At 47.2% G+C, this 21898-nt stretch overlaps 1 protein-coding gene across 2 annotated transcripts in view; it reads left to right on the top strand.

Moving 5' to 3' along the window:
* Positions 1–21898, top strand: part of Kif13b (kinesin family member 13B) — a 190449-nt gene that overhangs the window by 131766 nt on the left and 36785 nt on the right. For both annotated transcript variants that reach the window (XM_045131922.1, XM_045131921.1), the window contains exons 25-35: positions 1290–1436; positions 2011–2040; positions 3688–3787; positions 4537–4663; positions 5522–5577; positions 7900–8024; positions 9388–9564; positions 12175–12267; positions 15462–15614; positions 15873–15950; positions 17907–17960. In XM_045131922.1, coding sequence (XP_044987857.1) covers positions 1290–1436; positions 2011–2040; positions 3688–3787; positions 4537–4663; positions 5522–5577; positions 7900–8024; positions 9388–9564; positions 12175–12267; positions 15462–15614; positions 15873–15950; positions 17907–17960 — 1140 coding nt within the window. The remainder of the gene's footprint in view (positions 1–1289; positions 1437–2010; positions 2041–3687; positions 3788–4536; positions 4664–5521; positions 5578–7899; positions 8025–9387; positions 9565–12174; positions 12268–15461; positions 15615–15872; positions 15951–17906; positions 17961–21898) is intronic.

The following is a 21898-nucleotide window of genomic DNA, read 5'->3' as shown; positions in this document are numbered from 1 at the left end:
GAGGCCCTGGTATGCCAATTCTTTCTCTCTCTCTAAAAAAAAATTAAAATATTTTCTTTTAGCTGGATATAGTAACTGATATCTGTGTTCTCAATGTGTAGCAGGCTGAGGCAGGAGGATTGCTGAGAGTTTTAAGGGCAGGCTGGGCTGCACAGTACTAGACCGGCCAGAGCTGCATAGCGAGACGCTGTTGGCCTCCTCTCACTCTGTTGTGGTCAGCTTCAGGGTTGGGATGAGCTTCCAAACAGACACAGTGTATGGGAGGAAGGGGCTTATTTCAAACTTACACACCCAGGGTAAGTTCCATTAGTGCTGGAAGAAGCCACTGCCAAGCGTCCACACACAGAGGAACAACCAAAAGCCGGTGAAACCCAAACAGCCGCAGGGAACTGTAACAAGCCAGACCCCGAGCTCAGACCTCTCTGCACACATTTGAGCTGGAAATCGTATCCACCCCAAACCACAGTTTAGGGATGGAACCCAGATCCACCACCCCCCATGACATCACCTCTAGCCATGAGATGCAAGTTACAAGTTTCAATAAAACATCCAAGTCTATGGGGGGCATGCATTCAAACTACCACGCCCTCAAAAAAGAGTATTTTCCTCCTCCTTAACCCCCCTTCTTCCCTCTCTTCTTTTTTTCTTCCTTCCTCTCTCCTTCCTTCTTTTTTCCTCTTATTTTATTGTATTTTGGAGGGAGTGAGACACAGAAAGAGAGAAAGAGAGAGAATGAATTGGTGTGCAGAGCTTCAGCCACTGATATTGGACTTCAGACACTTGCGCCACCTAGTGGTCATGTGCAACCTTGTGCTTGCCTCACCTTTGTGTGTTTGGCTTATGTGGGATGTGGAGAGTCGAGGCTTCACAGGCAAGAGTGTTAACCTTTAAGCCATCTCCCCAGCTTCCACTCCCCTTTTTGAGGTAGGGTCTCCCTCTATCCCAGGCTGACTTAGAACTAACTTTGTAGTCCAGGCTGGGCTTGATTTGAATTTACAGCAATCTTCCTACCTCAGCTTCCTAAGTGCTGGGATTAAAGTTGTGTATCACCATGCCCAGGAAAACATTTTTTCAATGTTTGCTATAATTGAAATAAATGTAAAAACATGTTTTATTTTTCTACTTGCTTAAAAGGAAGTAAGTTTTCCTAATTTTGAATTTGTATTTAACATTTCTAAGATAGCTGTCTCCGAAGTTACATGCTCTTCTCACCATCCACCTGTAGGGGTCTCTCTAACCCGCATCTTGACCCTGGCTGTGATTTGCACTCTGGTTTCTCTGTGCTGCAGGGGCAGTCTCGGCGGGTCCAAGTCGAAGTGAAGTCAGTGCAAGAGTCAGGGACTTTACCGCTGATGGAGGAGTGCATCTTGTCGGTGGGCATCGGATGTGTGAAAGTTAGACCGCTCAGATCCCCAAAGACTCATGAGACCTTCCATGTAAGTCTCTGTGTCCTGCTTTGTGCTATTGAAAGACAAAACCAGACACGAGGCTTTCAGAACCTGTCTGACCACCGCTTCCTTCCCAGGGACACTTCTGTCACATCCTCTTTATGCCCCTTTGATGTCTCCTTTGTGTACTTCAAATCCCCATGCCAAAATGGTACTGGCTTTGCTGTGGTCTGTGGTGAGCTGGGGGTTAAAACTTCTCAGCCTGGCCAACCACCTGCCTGATAATGATTAACCTCCTCAGGTGCCCACCCCCCTGCAGAACCCCTACTGGCCTGGAAAGATGCTGCCAGCAGGTGTTTGATTTCCTCTAGTGAGTGGGGTTGTAAGCTCAGCAGGGATAGCATTGTGCTGGCTCTGCAGAAAGGTCAGGGGAGCCTCTTCACTTGCCCTGAGAAGCTCCCAGACTTACCAACTTCCTGATGACTGTGTGGTGGGGGTCTCCTGAGTGAGGCGAGGGTGGGTGGTCTGATGGAAGGAAGACAGACTGTGGGGAGAGATGCAGATTGTAGACAGTCTGATATATGGATTATTTTGGTTCTGAGTAATACGTTGTCTCTTTCAGGAGGAAGAGGAGGACATGGACAGCTACCAGGTACATGAGCACCTGTTTGCCTCATCAGATCAGCTTTATAACTAATTACACAGGCCAGAGTGTCACTGTACTGTTATTTAGTAATGAAACAATTTGATTCAAATGCTGCTTTTCCTCACAATAAACAGAGTGGGGAAACAATGAGTACTGCGTACTCAGCATGCAGGGAGACGCTTTTCCTTTCCCAGGCTGGGGGCTCCTATCAGGCGGCCTGCACAGGCCTGTCAGCTGGACTCCCCTTGAGTGGAGTCACTCACCAGTGGGCTGCACTGCTTCGCTTCAGGGTCTCACCCTGAGTGTGTGAGTTTCATGTGTGGAGCCTTGTGACCCTCAATGCTCACTCCTTGACTTGTCCAGGAGTTCTCTGGGGACTTTATTTCCCCTTCCTATTGTTTTCCACATCTACCAGGTTTTGTTTATGCCTATGAAGTTTCATTCTGTTAGTCATCTTGAGGACTGCCTGAGCTCTCTGGAGCCTGATTATGTCATCCACTGTAGTCACTCTCCCGGCTCTGCATCACCCTAATTTGATAGACGTGTCTGCCTGCCTATAAGTCCCTGATAAAAAACATTGCATGCACTCCAGTTAAACGGCGAGTCCTGGGGCACCACAATTGAAACTTCTCTTGAGCTGACATTATCCCATTAATCACTGTTCTTTGGATATGATATTTGAGTCCTCTGTGATTCCACTCGGAATGGATGCGTTGCACGTTTCTCCAGCTTGTCCACAAGAATGTCACGGGCTATTTGGTTAAGTGCCCTAGTGAAATCCAGACACACGACACGGGCAGCATTCCACTGACCTGCCCTGTCTCTAACCGCATTACCAAAGGAAATGAGGCCAGGTTGGCGCGCTTGCAGGTGTTGACTGGTGGAGATTAGTCTGTCTCATCTCACCCCCACCTTCCAAGTACACAAAAACGAGGGGCAAAACCTTTGTCTGTTGTTGTTTTCAAGAGCCTTGCCAGGCACCCAGGATCAGTGGCTCAGAGAGAAGATTGAGCCATTCTTCTGCGGGTTGTGGGGTGTGTGAATCTGGGGACGGTTGATAATTTGTGAGGTTTGTCCAGCAAAGAGACCTCATGGAAGATCTTCATTTCTAGTGCTTGGAGTTCAGCACATAGAAACAGAACTGGTTCTGGGTACCTGGGATCGCTCTTTGGAGAGTCCCACTCTAGAACCGAGTGCTTCCTGTGTCGAGAGTTTCTGATCTGATTGTGGGTTGAGTCGCCTGGTAGTGTTGGTGAGAAACTGCCGCAAGTTGAGCTAGGGATGTGGTTTAGCTGGTAGAGTGCTCCCCTGTCATGCACAAAGCCCTGGGTTTGATCCCCAGCACCTCGTAAACCAGGTATGGTGGTCCTTGCCTGTAATCCCAGCATTTGTGATGTGGAGGCAGGAGAATTAGGAGTTCAAGGTCCTCCTTGGCTACATGTAGAGTTCAAGGACAGCCCAGGCTACACGGCAGTCTGTCTCAAAAATAGCACAAGGAAGGAAGAAAAAGAAGGGCAAGAGAGAGGGAGGCAGGGAGGAAATACTGCCTGCTGCTTTACATTTTCCACTCACGTTCAAGTAAAGTAAGTTAGTGCATCTCAGATATGTTGCCTTGACACTCTGCTAAGTGTGGCTTCCCTTGTTTTCTTCTAGGATCGGGATTTGGAAAGGCTGCGTAGGAAATGGCTTAACGCATTAACGAAACATCAGGAGTACTTGGATCAACAGCTGCAGAAGCTTGTCAGTAAACAGGGTAGGAAGAGGAAGCCGAGTATTGCCCTTCCCCAGGGAACACATGACTAACCGTTTGTAACCAGCTAAAGAGTCAAGCGAATGGGGGGTGAAACAGTATATGCTCATCCCTCCTGGCTTGGCTCGTATCCTTCCAGAAAACAACTTACCCATTTTTAATGATGCCTTGCTGTATCTCTCAGAGAGAGGGGGTAGAGCTCAAGAGAGGAGAGAGAATGAGAATACAGTGGCCAAAGCATACACCATCCCTCAAAAATAACCGTGTAGGGGCTGGAGAGATGGCTTAGTGGTTAGGGCCCACGTAAGCCAGATGCACAAGCTGGCGCATGCGTCTGGAGTTCATTTGCAGTGGCTGGAGGCCCTGGCACACCCATTCTCTCTCTCTTTCCACCTAATGAACAAACAAACAACTATGTGAAAGATGCTTGTCGGAAGCGGCAAGAGCTGGGACCTGGGTCAGAACATCCTGTCCTGCACCCACGGCCTGCACTTTGTCTCTTTGCTCCCCGTTGACTCTGGGAGACCAGTGTTTACTCAGGACAGCCATGGAAACAGTAAGGGGGACGTCTGGACCTAACCCTCTTTTTTTTTTTTTCCCCTGGTTTTTTGAGGGAAGGTTGCACTCTAGCCCAGGCTGACCTAGAAATCACTATGGCGTCGCAGGGTGGCCTCGAACTCACAGCGACCCTCCTACCTCTGCCTCCTGAGTGCTGAGATTAAAGGTGGCCCCACCTCTTTCTTGTCTTTCAGACAAAACGGAGGATGACACTGACCGTGAGGCGCAGCTCCTAGAGATGCGGCTGACTCTGACTGAGGAACGAAATGCGGTGATGGTGCCCTCTGTTGGCAGTGGCATTCCAGGGGCGCCAGCAGAATGGTAGGAACCCCCAGTGTGTCTTCTGAAGGTCTGGAGGCTCTCCTGTCTTTCCTTTTCACATATCCTTCAGTTAGTGGGAGATGTAGTCCATCATGAGATAACAGTGGTTGGAGTTGAAACAACTGTTAAATTATTTTCATAAGATGAATAACTGTGGCCTAAGATTGTTTTATTAAATAATATTGTTACTGGCCAAAAGTAATTAGGATTTCTGAGAACTTAAATCAATATTTAGTACCACTGCACTTAGCACTTAAAAAAATGGATCACTCATTCTCTGAAAAGAATGCCCTGTCATAAGAAAATTGTGAGCCGGGTGCGGTGGTGCACACCTGTAATCCCAGGACTCGGGAAGCAGAGGTAGGAGGATCACCATGAGTTCGAGGCCACCCTGAGACTATATAGTGAATTCCAGGTCAGCCTTAGCTAGAGTGAGACCTTACCTCAAAAACAAAAACCAAGGTTCGATTCCCCAGGACCCACATTAGCCTGATGCATAAGAGGATGCACACCTTGTGTTCATTTGCAGTGGCTGGAGGCCCTGGCGTGCCCAATCTCTCTCTCTCCCTTCTCTGTCAAATAAATAAACAAAATTTAAAAAAATAGCAAGTTAAATTCCAAGAAGTCCATAAGTACATAATTTGGTATTTTACAGTAAACATGTGAGTCTGTAGAACTGAGCTTGATGTCAGAGTTTAGCAAGCAGCCCTTAGTGTTGACCCTGAACTTCCTCACCTTATAATGCTATTAGTGCCAAGGTCATTGTCACCTGGATCTGTAGTAACTCTGAGGGCTGAGTCCCCAAGTGTGTGTTTCTGAGAGTGTTCTTTGAGGTGTCGTCTGTGCTTCATGTTTCAGGACCCCAGTGCCTGGGATGGAAACCCACATTCCTGTTATATTCCTTGACTTAAATGGTAAGTTAGAATGGCTTCGGAAGGCATGACTTGATGAACTAGTGACTGACACTTTAAAATATTTACTAGAGAGAAGGACTGGGAGAGGAGAGGAGACAAAACGTGAATGAACACACCAGGGTCTCTTGCCACTGCACATGAACTCTAGAAGCACATGGTACTTTGCTGTGTCTGGCTTTATGCAGTTACTGAGAAATCTAATCCAGACTGGCAAGCTTTGCAATCAAGAGCCTTTAACCACCGTGCTATCTCAGTTCTATCCACCTGTGTCCTTGGGCTGCTGCTGTTTGAGGCCAAGTCAGTGCCGTCTGCCGCATACTTGATGCTGGGCAGAGAAGGAGCTGTTTGAAGACTTACGTTTGTGGCACGACAGGCATATATCATGGCTTCTCACTTCCGCTGTTGTTGCAGCCCCGCTTCTTTGAACCTGCTTGTTCTCCCGTCAGTTTAGGATGGTAGTCAGGTGGTTTTTTTTTAAATATTAAAAGTATTATTTACTTTAACTCCTAGGGTTGACATCTTTGGAGAGGACTAATAACTGGGGATACAATGTTTGATTTGTATTACTTAATGAATTCATCACCTTTTCCATGAGTTCCTGTGAATTCATCCCAGCGTTGCCTGTTTTTTTATTTTTGTAAATAAGTGTTGTTTCCCTGCCCCTCCCACGATTCCTGCCTGTAGCAGGGGCTGTAGAAAATGGAAAGATAGGTTAGGGAGCTAAAAATAAGTTAGAAGTGACAGTGAGCTCCTGACACTTCTGCAGAAGGGCCACCATTACAGCTAACTCCCCTAAACAGACAGACTAGGGTGGCCTCTGTGGACGTGAGTTCCAACTCCTGAGCGTCCAGTATCCTGTGTCCCTGAACTCACACAAAGAGAAATACCAGGCCACTCCCACCGTGTGTCCGTCTAGCAGGGTGGGCGTTGTTTAAGGGCTGCTGCAATTCTGTCCGCCCGTGTGCTCTTGAACCTGGAGGCCGAGGCTGACTCTGGTCTGTTCTTATGCTGGGCTTCCTAGATAGGTGAGAGGCAGGGTTATAAGAAAGTGGGAGGGGGGACGAACTTTAGGAAGACTTGTTAGCCTAAGTGTGTTTTCTTCTTCTAATTTCTAAAGTTAGTTGCTTGTTTTAGCATATAAGGTAATGGTTTCACTATGACATTTTTCCACATTATATATAACATTATACTTTGTTCATATTTGTTCCTCCCCATTACTCTCCTTGTCCTCCTTTACTCCTGTAGCTGATTTCCTTCCTTCCCCAAATAGTTCCTCCCTGCTTTCATGACAGGCAGGTAGGTAGACTGATTTAGATTTCACGTATGAGAGAAAACATGGTATTTGTTTTTTTTTTTTTTTTACTCCTATTACCCTCTCTTGTTCCCCTGCCCTTCCCTTTCTTTTAAGACTCTTCCTGCACCCACAGACCCCTTCTACTTTCATGTCCTATTATAGAGAAAACAAGGGATATTTGTATTTTGATTTTTATTTCACTTAACATGACAAGCTGTCTCCAGTTCCACCCATTTTCTTGAAAATGCCAGAATCTCCTTCTTACCTGATAAGTAGAACTGCCTTGCGTATAGAAACCACTTTAGCCTGGGTGTCTGAAGAGGCAATTGGGATTTTGCTCATCTCTGTTCACGTCTGTGGTCCATGCAAGTTAGTTGCTTTCCATGGCCAGTCACAAGCTCCATATGGATGGGCAAGTTGGAGGTTGGGTTTGGGGACTGAGTGACCACTGGACCATGTGCAGTTTCTGGCAGGAGCTGCCAGTTCTTAGCCGGACTTGCTGTCATTTATTTCTCATTTCTTTTTTTCTTTTTCTTTCGTTTTTTTTGGTTGGTTTTTTGAGGTAAGGTCTCACTCTAGCCCAGGCTGACCTGGAATTCACTATGGAGTCTCAGGGTGGCCTTGAACTCACAGTGATCCTCCTACCTCTGCCTCCCAGTGCTGGGATTAAAGGTGTGCGCCACCACGCCTGGCTTATTTCTCATTTCTTAAGTGCATGAGGAGGTAGGGAACTTGAATTTAACCCTCTGTGAATGTTCATGAGCAGGCCTTGTGTAACCGTCTTGGCTTTGTCTGTCTCCCACGTAAAATACAGCACGTGGGGAGCAGCATGGATAATTTCTTGAAGTGCATTCTATCTCCAAGATCTGTGAACTGTTACATGGTCACCAGCATCACTTGAGGTTGCAGGACAGTCAGCATGTGAGATTTGAGGCAGAAGAACTTCACTAATAAGCGTAGCAAAGTTCAGCTGGTGGGGGTTGTCCTTGAAACTGACCTCAGTGTTTAATGGAGCTTTTTGCTTTCAGCGGATGACTTCAGCTCTCAGGATAATCTCGATGACCCGGAAGCTGGCGGGTGGGATGCTACCTTGACTGGGGAAGAAGAAGAAGAGTTCTTTGAGCTTCAGATTGTAAAGCACCACGATGGAGAGGTAGGTCGACGTAAGTGCAGAAGATCTTAGGATTTCCTCAGCCTTCCCAGGAGCCCTTGAAAACAGTCAGCAAGGCCGTCATTTCAGCACCTAATGTTTCTCAACATATGAAAATTCCCCACTGTGCCTCCCACATTGTGCCCGTTTGTCTTCTTGCTTCCTTTCCTGGCCAGAGATCCAAGTCAGTGTGGATAGCATTGGTGTATGGTGGTCATAGCTATGCCCTGCTCTCAACCCTGAGCAATGGCATTTGATTCCATGATCTAACAGGGAGCTAAAAGGGCATTGTGTTAGGCTTTTAAAGCTTTGCAATTCTTTCATAAAGATTTCTCTAAGAAGCATAAAAATGGGGCTGGAGAGACAGTTCAGTGGTTAAAGGCACTTGTTTGCAAAGCTTGATGGTGTGGCCTTCTCAGATACCCATGTAAAGCACAAAGGGGCATATGGCATGCCCATTCTCTGCCCCCCTTGCTTGCAAATAAATAAAAATATTTGAGAAATGAAGCAGAAAAAGAAAGCCAGGCCTGGTGCTACATACCTCTAATGCCAGAACTTGGAAAGCTGAGTTAGGAGGATTGTGAGTTCAAGGCCAGTCTGGGCTACTGAGTGAGACCCTTCTTTCAGAAAAGCAAAGGAGGGGCTGACAGGCTTTGCAAGCTAGTGCCTTTGACTGTTAAGCCATCTCCCCAGCTCTTCAGTATTTTTGTTGTTCTTTGTTGTTGTTTTGAGGTAGGGTTTCGCTGTAGCCCAGGCTGACCTAGAATTCACTGTGTAGTCTCAGGCTAGCCCTGAGCTCACAGCCATCCTCCTACCTTTGCCTCCCATGTGCTGGGATTCAATGCATGCGCCACCATACCCAGCTTGAGTAGTTTTTTTTTTTTTTTGGTTTTTCGAGGTAGGGTCTCACTCTGAGCTTGAGTAGTTTTAAAGATAAAAGTAATTAACAGGCTGGAGAGATGGCTTAGTGGTTAAGCACTTGCCTGTGAAGCCTAAGGACCCTGGTTTGAGGCTCAATACCCCAGGACCCACATTAGCCAGATGCACAAGGGTGCGCACACTAGAGTTTGTTTGCAGTGGCTGAAGGCCCTGGCGCACCCATTCTCTTTCTCTATCTGCCTCTTTCTCTCTCTGTGTCCCTCTCAAATAAATACATAAAAATAAACAAAAAAAAATTTAAAGTAATTAACAACAGGCAGGCCCAGCCAAAATCTGTACTTCGCAGACTAAGATGCAAAGGCTACACCCTCATGGTCCATCATTTTTTTTTTTCCTGTGAGAACTGCCCAAGCCGCCGTGTGTTGCTTGAGAGGGTCTGTGTGGTTTGCAGGTGGGAGCAAAGTGCTGTCCTCTGCCTCCTCCGCAGGTGAAAGCAGAGGCCTCCTGGGACTCGGCGGTGCACAGCTGCCCGCAGCTCAGCAAAGGCACGCCTGCCGATGAGCGCGTGTTCCTCATCGTGCGGGTGACGGTGCAGCTCAGCCATCCCGCGGACATGCAGCTGGTCCTCCGCAAGAGGATTTGTGTCCACGTCCATGGCCGTCAGGTGAGGCTCCAGTCTCAGTCATGGTAATGATTAACCACAGGCCGGTTGTGGAGGGATCACTGTTGTCCTCCGTCCAGACATGGCCTGTGGAGCTCAGAGCTGTGGATTTCCCAGGTGGTGGTTGCCCTACACCATGCTGCATTGATTGGTTCGTAGACATGATACCTCGTCCTCCTCCCAGGCACACGAGTCTGAGGGCAGATTCATGAAGGATGTCTAGCAGGGAAGCCCAGTGGTTTTGTTGTTGTCTGCTCTTCCAGTCATGCAACCTAGGAGGCTCCCTGCCCGGCCAGTTGTCCATTCATTAGTATGGGACTGCTCACCCCTCTATTCCGAGACTTTTCTTTCTTCACATCTTTAATTCATCCATCTGGCTTTGGTGTTAAACAACAACAAAAACACCAGTAGGGAATATTCTAGGTCTTTAAAGAGCTAGAATCCATTTGCACGTGGAGGTGCGTAGGCAGGGTCCTCCTCTGTATGATGCTGAGAGCTGGTGTAGAGCTACTTGCCATGTGCAGAGAGTTGTGATAACGAAATGCTGGCCCTGGAGGTGAGGAGGGCTCCCGAGGGTGGGCGCATTTGAGTGGGTACTTTATAGACCACTGGGCAGGCAGGGGAGTGCTTAGCTGCCCCTCAGAGAGGAGGACATGCATGTGCAGGAGGGGTCAGGAAGGAAGGGTGGGGCAACTGGGCACCATGGGAAGTGCAGAGCTGGCCCAGTGGACCACAATCGCCAGAGGAGGTGGTGCCGAGTTACGAAAGACCTCATTCCCCATGAAGTGGCTGGTGGAGACTCTCCGGTCATGTTACTCGTTTTTGCACATGCGAGGATTTGATGCTGATTCTGGAACCCTTGTTAGCTGTCTCCCCTCCCCTTTGTGAGGCCTCCTCGGGCACGTTAACTAAAACCAGTAGAGATGAAAGCAATCTTTTCATTTAAAAGAGCACAGTCATGGTTGACAGACTCCCAGATGTAATCTCCACCCCTAAAAATTAATCTTTAGTCCTAAATGTCATGCTGATATCAATCTTTGAAATGAAGACTGGCGGTAATGCTGTTAAAATTTCAGCTCTTTCGCTTGCCTGTCCAGCATCAATAAAACTTGGGGCACGGGGTTAGCTACGGACTTGGATGTGTGTCTCCCACTCATTGCCGCTGTCTCCGTGTTCTGGGAAGTCTGGAAAGCGTGGAGAGGGACATGGGGCTCTCGGGGAGCATCTTGAAGAGTGATTTTCCATTCTTGATTAGCCATTCTGACTGCCAGGCCTTACACCCTGCTTGGCTCACAGAGCACACTGTGAGGTGATGGTGCCCCCTTGCTAGTGGGTAGAGGCAGCGTGTCGCCACACTGCTTCTTGGCCAAAATGATGAGGAAGTATTTGGAGGAACGCTGTTTGCCCCTCAGTCTCAGATCTCATCCCCATAAGTTGCTGCTTTATGAGAAGAACATGACTAATATATTCAAGTCAGCGCCACAGATGTGTAAGCAGAAAAGTTAGGTAGTGGCAACAGTCACGGCTCCTCCACCCCCATTCAGAAAGGGTGGCTTTGCCCGTGGTGTGCCTAGCCTGGGCTCCACATGCAAGGCCAAAGTTAGGGTCATGGAAGGATGAAATAAACCCTCCCTTTGCATTATAAAAGCTCTTGCAAGAATTAGCCAGAGATCACTGAGAGGATTTTTTTTTTTTTTTTTTTTTGAGGTAGGGTCTCACTCTAGCTCAGGCTGACCTGGAATTCACTGTGTAGCCTCAGGGTGGCCTCGAACTCACAGCGATCCTCCTACTTTTACCTCCCAAGTGCTGGAATTAAAGGCATGTGCCAGCATGCCCGGTGAGGAAATAAATTTTTATTAGGTAGTATTGCAAAATGATGTATTTTTGTTACCAAGTGGCTTAGTTGTCCTCTTTCTTTTGGGTCTTACCTCCTGTTTTGTGTGGGGAGAAAGACGCCTTTCGTATTTCCTGTTCATTCCCCTTATCTTTATTCAACAATTGTATTCCGCCCTCTCCGCTGCTCTCTCCAACCTCTGCAGGATGTTCCGTCTTCGCAGCATCTCCAAATGAGTCATCTGTGCATTAATTCGACAGCTCAATTCCTAACTGCAAAGAGCTCAGTCAGCATAAACAATGACCAGGCACTCTAAAATCATTCTTCATAACGATCCTGCATTGGTCAAGAATTTAATGCCTGAACTTGTCAATATTCATAGTACAAGATGTCCATCGTGCTAGGGAAGAACAGTGTAAGCGTCACCAGTCCTTGCTTCCAGTTAGAAGGTCATTTTGTTGTGTCTTCCTTAGCAGTGAAGTAAAGTGTATCCAGATGCGTGGTGGCAGCTTCTAGACGTTGGGTCTGTGCTTTGCCCATGGTAGGCACAGGACCCACACACACCTTTGCGGCCATTAGCTAGATGGTTCTGCATAGCAGGAGGCAGTGGAGGAAAGTGAATGCGGTGAGAGGGATTTCACATGCTTATGTTGGAAGTACACCGTCTCCTTTGCGTAGAGTGAGCGCAGTATACTTTGTTTTATCTCTTTATAAAAGTGAACAGAATTTTTGAGGTAGGTAATGCTATCTTCTATCTTGACTTTTTTTTTCCACCCTAGGGTTTTGCTCAGAGTCTCCTAAAAAAGATGTCTCATCGAAGCTCTATTCCAGGCTGTGGAGTGACTTTTGAAATTGTCTCCAACATTCCAGAGGTGAAGAACCATATGGGATTTGAATACGCTAAAAATAAACACTGTAAAAGAATGAACTTCCCGAAAAGCAGTCTACCCAAGAAGTATACACTAAGTGAGATGTCTGTGTAGGGAAATGCTGTAGATTCAGAGGACTTCGCTAATCTTAATTCATAGTATGATGTATTTGTGGCCTAAAAAATTCTGATTTTTGGGCTAGGGCAAGAGCTCCCTAGGTGTAAAATGCTTTGTGTGCAAGCATGAAGACCCGAGTTTGGTTCCCTGTCACCCATTTAAAAGCCATATCTGGGGCTGGGGGGATTGCTCGGTGGTTAAGGTGCTTGCGTGCAAAGCCTGCCAGCCTGGGTTCAATTCCCTAGCTCCCATGTAAAGCCATGTGCACAAAGTGGAGCATGCATCGGGAGTTTGTATTCAGAGGCAAGAGACCATGGTGTGCTTATTCTCCCTCTCTCTTCTTCCCTCCCACCCTCTTCCTCTGCCCCCTCTGCACAAAGAAAGAAAGAAAGAAAAAAAATTTTTTAAAGCCAGACCTGTAATCCCACTGCTGGGGTAGGTGGAGCTAGGAGAATTTTTGGTGCTTGTTGGTTAGCTAGTCTAGACAAATCTAGTTCTAGTTTTAGGGAGTATTGTAGTCAGCGCCACATTGCTGGAATGAACATCCAACCAGACAGTTCATGGGAGGAAGGAGTTTATGTCAAGCTTACTGATCCAGGGGATGTCCCATCAGTGGTGAAAGAAGCTGGTTCCCTCTCATGGACCCAAGCAGAGAGAAACCACCCAACAGCCAGGGCCGTGAGCAAGCAGGAACCCACCAGAGCTCAAACTGCACTCTCTGAGCTTTTGGACTGCAATGTTAGAATGCCTCATAATTGGTAGTATCTTAAAATTAATTGGAAGAGCTTATATTTTCGCCTTACCTGAATATAAAGTTCAAGTTTCTTATGGCTGATGACATTTTGAACATACTGGAGATTGAATCCAGGGCTTTGTGTGTGCTAGCAAAACTCTACCAGTGACCATTATCCTCAGCTTTCCTTTTGTTTCCAGACAGAGTGTCACTGATTTGCCTGAGCTGCCCTTGAACTTGCAATCCTTCCACCTTTAGCCTCCAAGTAGCTGGGCTTACAGGCTTTCACCACCAGGCCTGTCTGCTTTTGTGGGTTTTGATATCATTATAAGAAATTCAGGGGCTTGGGAGATGGCTTAGCAGTGAAGGCATTTGCCTGCAAAGCCAAAGGACCTTGGTTCAATTTGCCAGGACCCGCGTAAGCCAGATGCACAAGGGGCGCATGCATCTGGAGTTCATTTGCAGTGGCTGGAACCCCTGGCACTCCCATTCTCTCTCTCTCTTTCCTCCTCTTCCCCTCTCAGATAAATAAATAAAAATGAAATTTGTAGGGCTGGAGAGATGGCTTAGCAGTTAAGCGCTTGCCTGTGAAGCCTAAGGACCCTAGTTCAAGGCTCGATTCCCCAGGACCCACGTTAGCCAGATGCACAAGGGGGCGCATGCATATGGAGTTCGTTTGCAGTGTCAGGAGGCCCTGGTGCGCCCATTCTTCCTCCCTCCCTCTCTCTCTCTCTTCCTGTGTCTGTTGCTGTCAAATAAATAAATAAAAATTAACAAAGTATGAAAGAACTCTGTGAGGTAGATGTATTTTAAAAAATTTTTTGAAAAAAAAAAAGAAATTTGTAAAAAAAAATTGGGCAAAAAAGTAAAGAAAGGGCTGGAGAGATGGCTTAGCAGTTAAGCGCTTGCCTGTGAAGCCTAAGGACCCCGGTTCAAGGCTTGGTTCCCCAGGACCCACGTTAGCCAGATGCACAAGGGGGCGCACACATCTGGAGTTCGTTTGCAGTGGCTGGAAGCCCTGGCATGCCCATTCTCTCTCTCTACCTATCTACCTCTCTCCCTCTTTCTCTGTCACTCTCAATAAATAAAAATGAACAAAAAAATTAAAGAAAAAAAAGTAAAGAAAGCATCCAATATTCCCTGGGACAAATTTGTGATGAAGCCATTTTCTCTGGAATAATTCAGTACATTGCCACAGTCTCTCCATGGCGCTCGGATGCCAGTGGAGCAGGCGGCTCTCCGAGGGCACACGCCAGCGAGATTTGTCTATGTTGTTCTGGGCCTTTGGCCACTGCTGTTTCAGGGAGGAGGATCCAGAAGGCATTGGAGTGTGTCCATGTGTCTGTGCCAGGTTCATTGGTGGCAGCTGAGGTCCTGTCTCTTTCCACTTCCTTTTCTGTACTGCATCAGTGTCCCACTGGGGCTGTTGGGTCCCTTCCTCTCCCTTGTCTAGTTGGTCATGCCAGTTTCTCGCTCCTTTCTGGCCCCATTGGTCTTAGAACTATTGTCCTGGTGGCTCCATTTCTGGTTGCCTGCAGCGTCCTCTCTGACCAGGAGTGAGTGAAATAGTGAGTGTGCTGCAGGGGAAGCTGAACGGGGAGTGACCGTGTTAGTGATGCTTGTTTCAGCTGTCCCGTAGCTAGCTAGCCTTCCAGATAAACCCCTCTTCTTTCTTTTAGATAATATTTTTATTTATTTATTTACTTATTTATTTGAGAGAGAGAGAGAGAGAATGAGAATGGGTGCACCAGGTCCTCCAGCCACTGCAAACGAACTCCAGATGCATGCACCACCATGTGTACCTGGCTACGGGAGAACTGGGGAATCGACCTGGGTCACTAGGCTTTGCAGGAAAGTGCCTTAACTGCAAGCCATCTCTCCACCCCCCCCCCCTTTTATTGTATTAAAAAGGTAGTTTGTTGGATTAGCTCATAGCACTCCAACAATAGCTATCCACAGGCTTGAGAGCCAAGAAACTCAGTAGCTGTTCTGTTCGTGTGGCCTCAGCAGTCCCCATCCAGCACTGAAGGCCTGGAGGCTTTTGGAGAGCCGCTGGTCTTCACCCCACACAGGAAGGCTAAGAGAACATGGTTCCAGGGCTGATGAAGGACAGCTGGACAGGATCAATACACTTGCGAGTGAAGGCACTCACCAGCCAGCAGCCAGGCAGAAGGATGGGCCCCTAAACCCCTTTTCTAATCATCAGCTCATAAGTTCTGGGTAAATGCGGCTTGCGTTCCAAAAGCTTGATGGCAAAGTGGCATCTGCCAATGTGCATGTCTATCAGGAAGCTTCTGTAACCTTCTCTTCGGCAGCGTAGTTCAGTATGCATCATTCCGTCCTCCAGGATGCCCAGGGCGTGGAGGAACGAGAGGCATTAGCAAGGATGGCCACTAACATGGAAAACCCGGCGTCTGCCGACTCTGAGGCGTATATGGAAAAGTACCTCCGGAGTGTGCTGGCTGTGGAGAACCTCCTGACTTTAGATCGCCTCCGCCAGGTCAGTCCGTGATCAGCAGCTCTGTGGGAGGGGAGGCCAGCCCAGTCTAGTTCTGTGCTTGCCTGTTTGGAATTTAGCACGATGAATATCTGAGCTTGGAAAAGTGTATTACCCTTTACTAACCCACCGTGGTCATAACGGGGCTATTCTGTCTTGTGTTCATGGCGTTATTTCAAGAATGGGGAGGGCCTGCTGTCTCAGTGTCGCTTTGGGCGCGTGTCTCACAGGCCTTTCTTCTTGGTGTTTCCTGATCCTCAGGAAGTCACCGTGAAGGAGCAGTTGACAGGGAAAGGAAAGCTGAACAGGCGGAGCATCAGCTCTCCCAATGTGCACCGGGTGAGTATGCTGCTGCCCGGGGCCTGCCTTCTTGCCTCCTGCTGGATGCTGTTTGCCCCCCTTGATCTCAGCAGACTGTCCCACGCCTGTCACACCTGTGCTCCCCCCCACCCCCCGTCTAATGCTGGAGCCAGGGAGCTCACCTGTGGGCTGCTGCTGACCCGTTGTTCATTCCTCCTCCCACCATCCAGCCCAGCACCCACTTGGGTCATAAATATATAAATATGTGTGGGACTAAAACCGAGTTTACCCGAATTCCCAGGGCAAGGAATTCATTTTCTGTGTTTTATTTATTTGGTTTTTTTTTTTTTTTTTTTTTTTTGAGGTAGGGTCTCGCTCTAGCCTTGCTGAACTGTATAGAATTCACTATGTAGTCTCAGGATAGCTTCAAACTCACAGCAATTTGCCTACCTCTGCCTCCCAAGTGCTGGGATTAAAGGTGTGTGCCACCTCACACAGCTTAAGTTATTTTAAATCTGAGAGTCTGGAATAGGTTTGCAAACCAGTCACTTGAAGACCATCTGGGGTAGTATGCGTGAGTAAGACAGGTCAGGTTTTGCTTCGTAGCTGTGGCATAGGTTCATGTTTTTTTATTTTTATTTATTTATTTGAGGGTGACAGAGAGAGAAAGAGGCAAAGAGAGAGAGAGAGAGAGAGAGAGAGAGAGAGAGAGAGAGAGAGAGAATGTGCTTGCCAGGGCCTCCAGCAAACGAACTCCAGATGCATGCACCCCCTCATGCATCTGGCTTAGGTGGGTACTGGGGAATCAAGCCTTGAACCAGGGTCCTTAGGCCTCATGGGCAAGCGCTTAACCACTAAGCCATCTCTCCAGCCCCTAGGTTCATATTTTTAAAAAGTAGAGATAGTTTATATGTATATTAAGCATTGGAATAATTCTTGGCAAAGAAATATGCTCATGACTCATAGATTGATGTATGTCTTCCTCATTTTTGATAAGGATGTAAACGTGAAAAATAGTGTACTTTTGTTCTGAGTGCTCTTGTGGCAAAGTCAGAGCGCAAAGTGTGTGGCAGACAACAGTTGCTGCAGAGCCCGAGGGGAGATCTGGGAGGGGCAGGAAGGGTTTTCTGCTGGGGAGCCCACGGACCAGGCCGACCTGGATGACGTCACTCACCACCTCAGGCCGGATGACTGGGTCTGCTGTCACACACATAGAAATGCCACTTTAATTCCAGGCCACTTTTCTCTCCGTTTGCAGAAAGTAGTATATTAAAATCTACTGATCCCTGGGTCTGGGGAGATGGCTCGCCAGGAAAGCACTTCCTGTACAAACACAAAGACCTGAGTTCAGATCCCCAACCCCTGTGTCAAAGCCAACTATGATAGCACATGTCTGTGATCCTGGTGTAGAGAGGCCGACACAGCAAGTGCTAGGACTCACTGGTAGCTGGTCTCGCTGAATCGTGAGCTCTGGGTTTAGCGAGAGGCCCTGTCTCGATAAATAAGTAAATAAATAAATAAATAAATAAACAAAGGTACAGAGTGATGAAAAAGACACCCACCAGCTTTGGGCCTCCACACCCATGTGCACACACACATACACTGACATATGCATCAATTTGGTATTTGGGATCCTGTAGTTTAAGGTACATAGTTGATGACTCTGTTTGGTATCAGTTCTCAGCAAGAGCTCAGGCCACAGTAACCTGGGCTCCTTAAATTGTGAAGGTCACCCAGTGAGAAGTCTGCTGCTCAGGCCTGGCCAGGCACACCTCAATACCAAGTGGATGTCCACTCCTGATGGAAACCTCCATGGGGAATGGCTAATCACCAGCTCAACGGCTTGCACGTCCCCAAGGCCAGTCATCATCGGCCGTGGTCTTTATAGCTTCCCTGCTCCCTCTGGCTTGACTCCCCGTTTCTAAAGTCCTGCTCTTTCTAGACTCTTCCATGCATTTCCACGCGGAATGCTAATCCCCCCTTATTTCCCCTCAGCTATCTGGAAGCCGACAGGAGCTTATTCCATCGTACAGCCTAGGCAGCTACAAGGTAAGTGTACTTATCAGTTTTAGGTCTTAATCTTCTCAAATCTTGCATGCTACTCTTGCGTGTCAGAGCTCTTCCTATACATCTGAACTGTGCCAAATTCACTGGGAAGTATTCCTACTTTATTTCTCTTAATCTGCCACTTAGGGTTCACCACACCCTCTTGATAGTGTGATTAAAAGACTGTTTTTGCTAAAGTTTATTTTTCTTCCTGTCATAGTCCTCTTATTTCTGAAGAAAAATCACTTTAAATTGGACTTTTAATACTGAAGTACTGATTGAAAAATTTATGAGGAATAAAAAAGTACACCTAGAATTAAAGTTGTTTGTTAGAAGAAAAGAAACAAAGGGAAGAGATTTCCTGAGCTGGAAGTTTTTCATTGCTTATATAGTCTCTTATCTATACAACAGAGTTTAAGCAAATAGAAACCCATTACTATTTACTTAAGAAAGCTTAGCACTCCGTGCAACTGCTTTTGGATGTCACACATCACATTATGCCTGCCATGTCCTGAGGTACCTGGCTTGGTGTGGGCCCCACGCCCTGTGTGCAATGTGTTGTGCTGATGATGTGACCCTGGAGGTGACAGGTGCCTCTGTCTTCATACATGACAGTGTGATGTGAGGAAGTTGCTTCCGAGTTGGGGGTGGGAAGGGAGGAGGTAGATGGGTAAAAGGAGATTGGCTGATTAACGATAAGAGGGTCGTGATACTGTTTCTAGTCCTGGATTGTTCTATGCTCTGTTGTATTTGATGTTTTCATTATAAAAACTTAGCAGTGAAGATGAAGTTAATGAGTCATAGAGACTTATTTTCAAGATCTAGATCATTACTACTTGCCTGAACCCATCACGGAGAGAAAGGGAGGAAGGGAAGGAAGAGAAGGAGAGAGAAGCCAAGATAGACAGAGTGACTGACTGGTAGTAGCAGTTCAATTTGTGGATGGTCTTCACAGGCCTGGGCATCTATAAAGGGGCTGTGAATTTTAACACACAACCAATAATGAGTTTAATCAGTTTACCATAGGTTATAATTACCTGAAAAAAAAAAAGCAGTTTTTGGAAACTTGATTTTGTGGCGACTTTAAAATGTGAATAAAGAAACCATCTTGAGGGAAATACATTTAGTAGAGAAAACATTACATGAGACTGGAGAAATGGCTCAGTGGGGAAGAGTACTTGCCATGCAAGTACCAGGACCTGAGAGAGACTGGCTTGAGCTTAAATCCCTAGCACCCAGGTAAAAGCTAGGCATGGCCACACGTGCCTGTGACCCCAGTCCTGTGGGGAGCATAGACCAGAGAGTCCCTGGGGGTTGCTGGTCAGCTAATCTGACTGAAAAAATGGCAGCTCCAGGTTCAGGAAAAACCTAATGGATTGATTACCTTTTCCCGGGTTTTCCTAGTGAGTGGGGTGCCAGTGCTCTCCTGCTATCCAGACTTTCCTTTTTGTGTGTGTGTGTGTGTGGGGGGTAAGTGCAGTTTAAATGCAGCTTTCACAGCTGTCACAGGCCCACTCCTCCGGTGGAAGAGTAACCCTAGTGGCCATCTGATTCTTGCCGAGTATCCCTTGTTGCCTGGGACAGGACTGTCTCTAAAAGGACTCATCTGTCCAAAAACCATCAGGAATTGAGGCGTCTTGAAGAATTTAGGGGCTTTTGGAATGTGAGAAGGTAGAGTTAATTCAGGTTGGATAAACAGTGCTAGTCAATATTGGGGACTTGTGGAAGTAGGAAGGGCGAGTGAGACTCAGTATAGGCAAAAAGTTCCTAGAATCCTTCTGACCCTACAGTTTTGTGCACATGGACCCTCTTGGTTTTTCTGCATGGAAATATTTGATGTCCAGGAGAATTGAGTTAGAAGTCAGCCTGAGCTAGAGTGAGACCCTATCTTGAAAAACAAAAACAAAAACGAACAAAATCTGAAGCTTTAGCAGGCTTGCCTGTGGCTAGTTCTGGGTTTTCTGTAGGTTTCCATCAATCCTCACGTCTCTCTCAGGTGTGTGCTACAGATCAGCACTGTGGGTTAGAATGTGACTTCATAGCCCCTAACACCAAAGCACTGGGCTTTGTCAGAGGCACTGTCTAGGAGAAGTCACGACCTAGGTGCCAGTCCTCTTTCTCTTATTAGTCTGTTATTAGTATAGCAAAGAGCCACCTGCTTGGATTAAGAATGACTAATAGGGGTGTCAGGGAGGAGAGGAAGAGGGTAATAGTTTTCAGGCTAGTTGGGGTGGAAAGATCAGGCTAGCCCAATAACACTTTTTGTTTGTTTTTTTGTTTTTCATTTTTCGAGGTAGGGTTTCACTCCAGCCCAGGCTGATCTGGAACCCACTATATAGTCTCAGGGTGGTCTTGAACTCATGGCAGTTCTCCTACTTCTGCTTCCCGAGTGCTGGGCTTAAAGGCTTGAGCCACCACACCCAGCTCAATAACACTGTGAATCAGGCCAGCCTATTTGTCTGCCCTGTTGTCTTGAAGCTTCCCACATACTAAATTGTTTCACCAATAATAATTGATAAACTAATTAATCTTTAAACAATAAACGGAACTTGATTATTCCAAACTTTGAATTCTCCTTAGAAATCACTCTTGGGATAAATTTTTCAATTAAAAACATAGGCTAATGTTCCCTAATTGGAGTGATGTGGCTGTTTACCGTGGCTGCACGCTGCATCATAGTGGTCAGGAGATTTGTCGTGTAGTGTAGGTGTAATGGGAACTTAGGATTGATGGTCACCCAGCGAAGGATATTTAGGTACAGAATTCATCTCAGCCTGTTGCAGGTCTTTCCACCTCCGGGTGGCCATGCATTGAGATCTGCAGTGCAAAGATAGCTGGCAACAAGGTTGCTGATATTTCTAAATCCATTTGGAAGGAAATTCTACTTTTTAAATTATTTTTATTTATTTGATAGAGAGAGAGAGAGAATGGGCATGCCAAGGCCTCCAGCTACTGCAAATGAACTCCAGACATGTGCGCCCCCTTGTGCCTATGGCTAATGTGGGTCCTGGGGAATTGAACCTGGGTCCTTTGGCTTTGCTGGCACAAACGCCTTAACCACTAAGCCGTCCCTCCAGCAGGAAATCCGGTTTTTAATGTTAGGAAGGTAGTATGATTGTCATCTTCTGAAGAAGTGTGGGATGAAGTTCTGGTTAGCAGCTCGAGTGGCGTTCCTTTCAAAGCTGCCTGGTGTGTCCTTGCTGTGTTACCTTCCTGAAACAGCCGTCACACTCCTCAGTATAGTTTTGGTTCTGCCTGCTGCTAAGCCTGGCTCATGTGTTCAGTGGCACGAGGAGCGGCCTCTGCTGGGACTGTCATGGCCACCTCTCCTTGTTTACCTCTTCATCACTGTCCTCATCAAGGGCAAGCACTTGTATCCGGAAGAGGAAAGAGACAGACCAGAAACCACAAGTGCGCGTGAGGTGGGGGGCTTCAAGGCCTTGAGCTAGGTTGGTTGTGCCTCTGAGCCTCGGGCTGGTTCCAAATAACGGCTGTCTTGAGGGTTTTCCTTGAGTTCTGTCTGTTAAAATGAATAGTCTCCATTTGGGAATCAAATTGAAGCCAGGGCCTTTTTTCTTTCCTCTCAGTGTGGCCAAGTCTGGAATTTAATGGGCTTGCAGAGTGTTAGACCAGAGATTGCTCTTTGAAGGTTCTGGGTGGTGTCAGGTGCACGTTCCTGTGGCAGAAGTCAGGAGACTCCATGCTCTTTCATCTTTGGTCTGAGTTGTTGGAGAGACTGGAAGTGCCCAGTACCTTTGATAGCCCTGCTTACTGACATTTGTCTCCCTCTGAAGTATGTTTAGCTGAGCTGTGTATCTCCCTCCCTCCCTCCCTTCCTCCCTCCCTTCCTTCCTCCGTCCCTGCCTTCCTCCCTCCCTCCCTCCCTCCCTCCCTCCCTCCCTCCCTCCCTCCCTCCCTCCCTCCCTCCCTCCCTCCCTCCC

This window comes from Jaculus jaculus, chromosome 12 (assembly GCF_020740685.1).
Source record: "Jaculus jaculus isolate mJacJac1 chromosome 12, mJacJac1.mat.Y.cur, whole genome shotgun sequence".
NCBI lineage: Eukaryota > Metazoa > Chordata > Mammalia > Rodentia > Dipodidae > Jaculus > Jaculus jaculus.
This window is presented reverse-complemented; position numbering and strand designations above follow the sequence as displayed.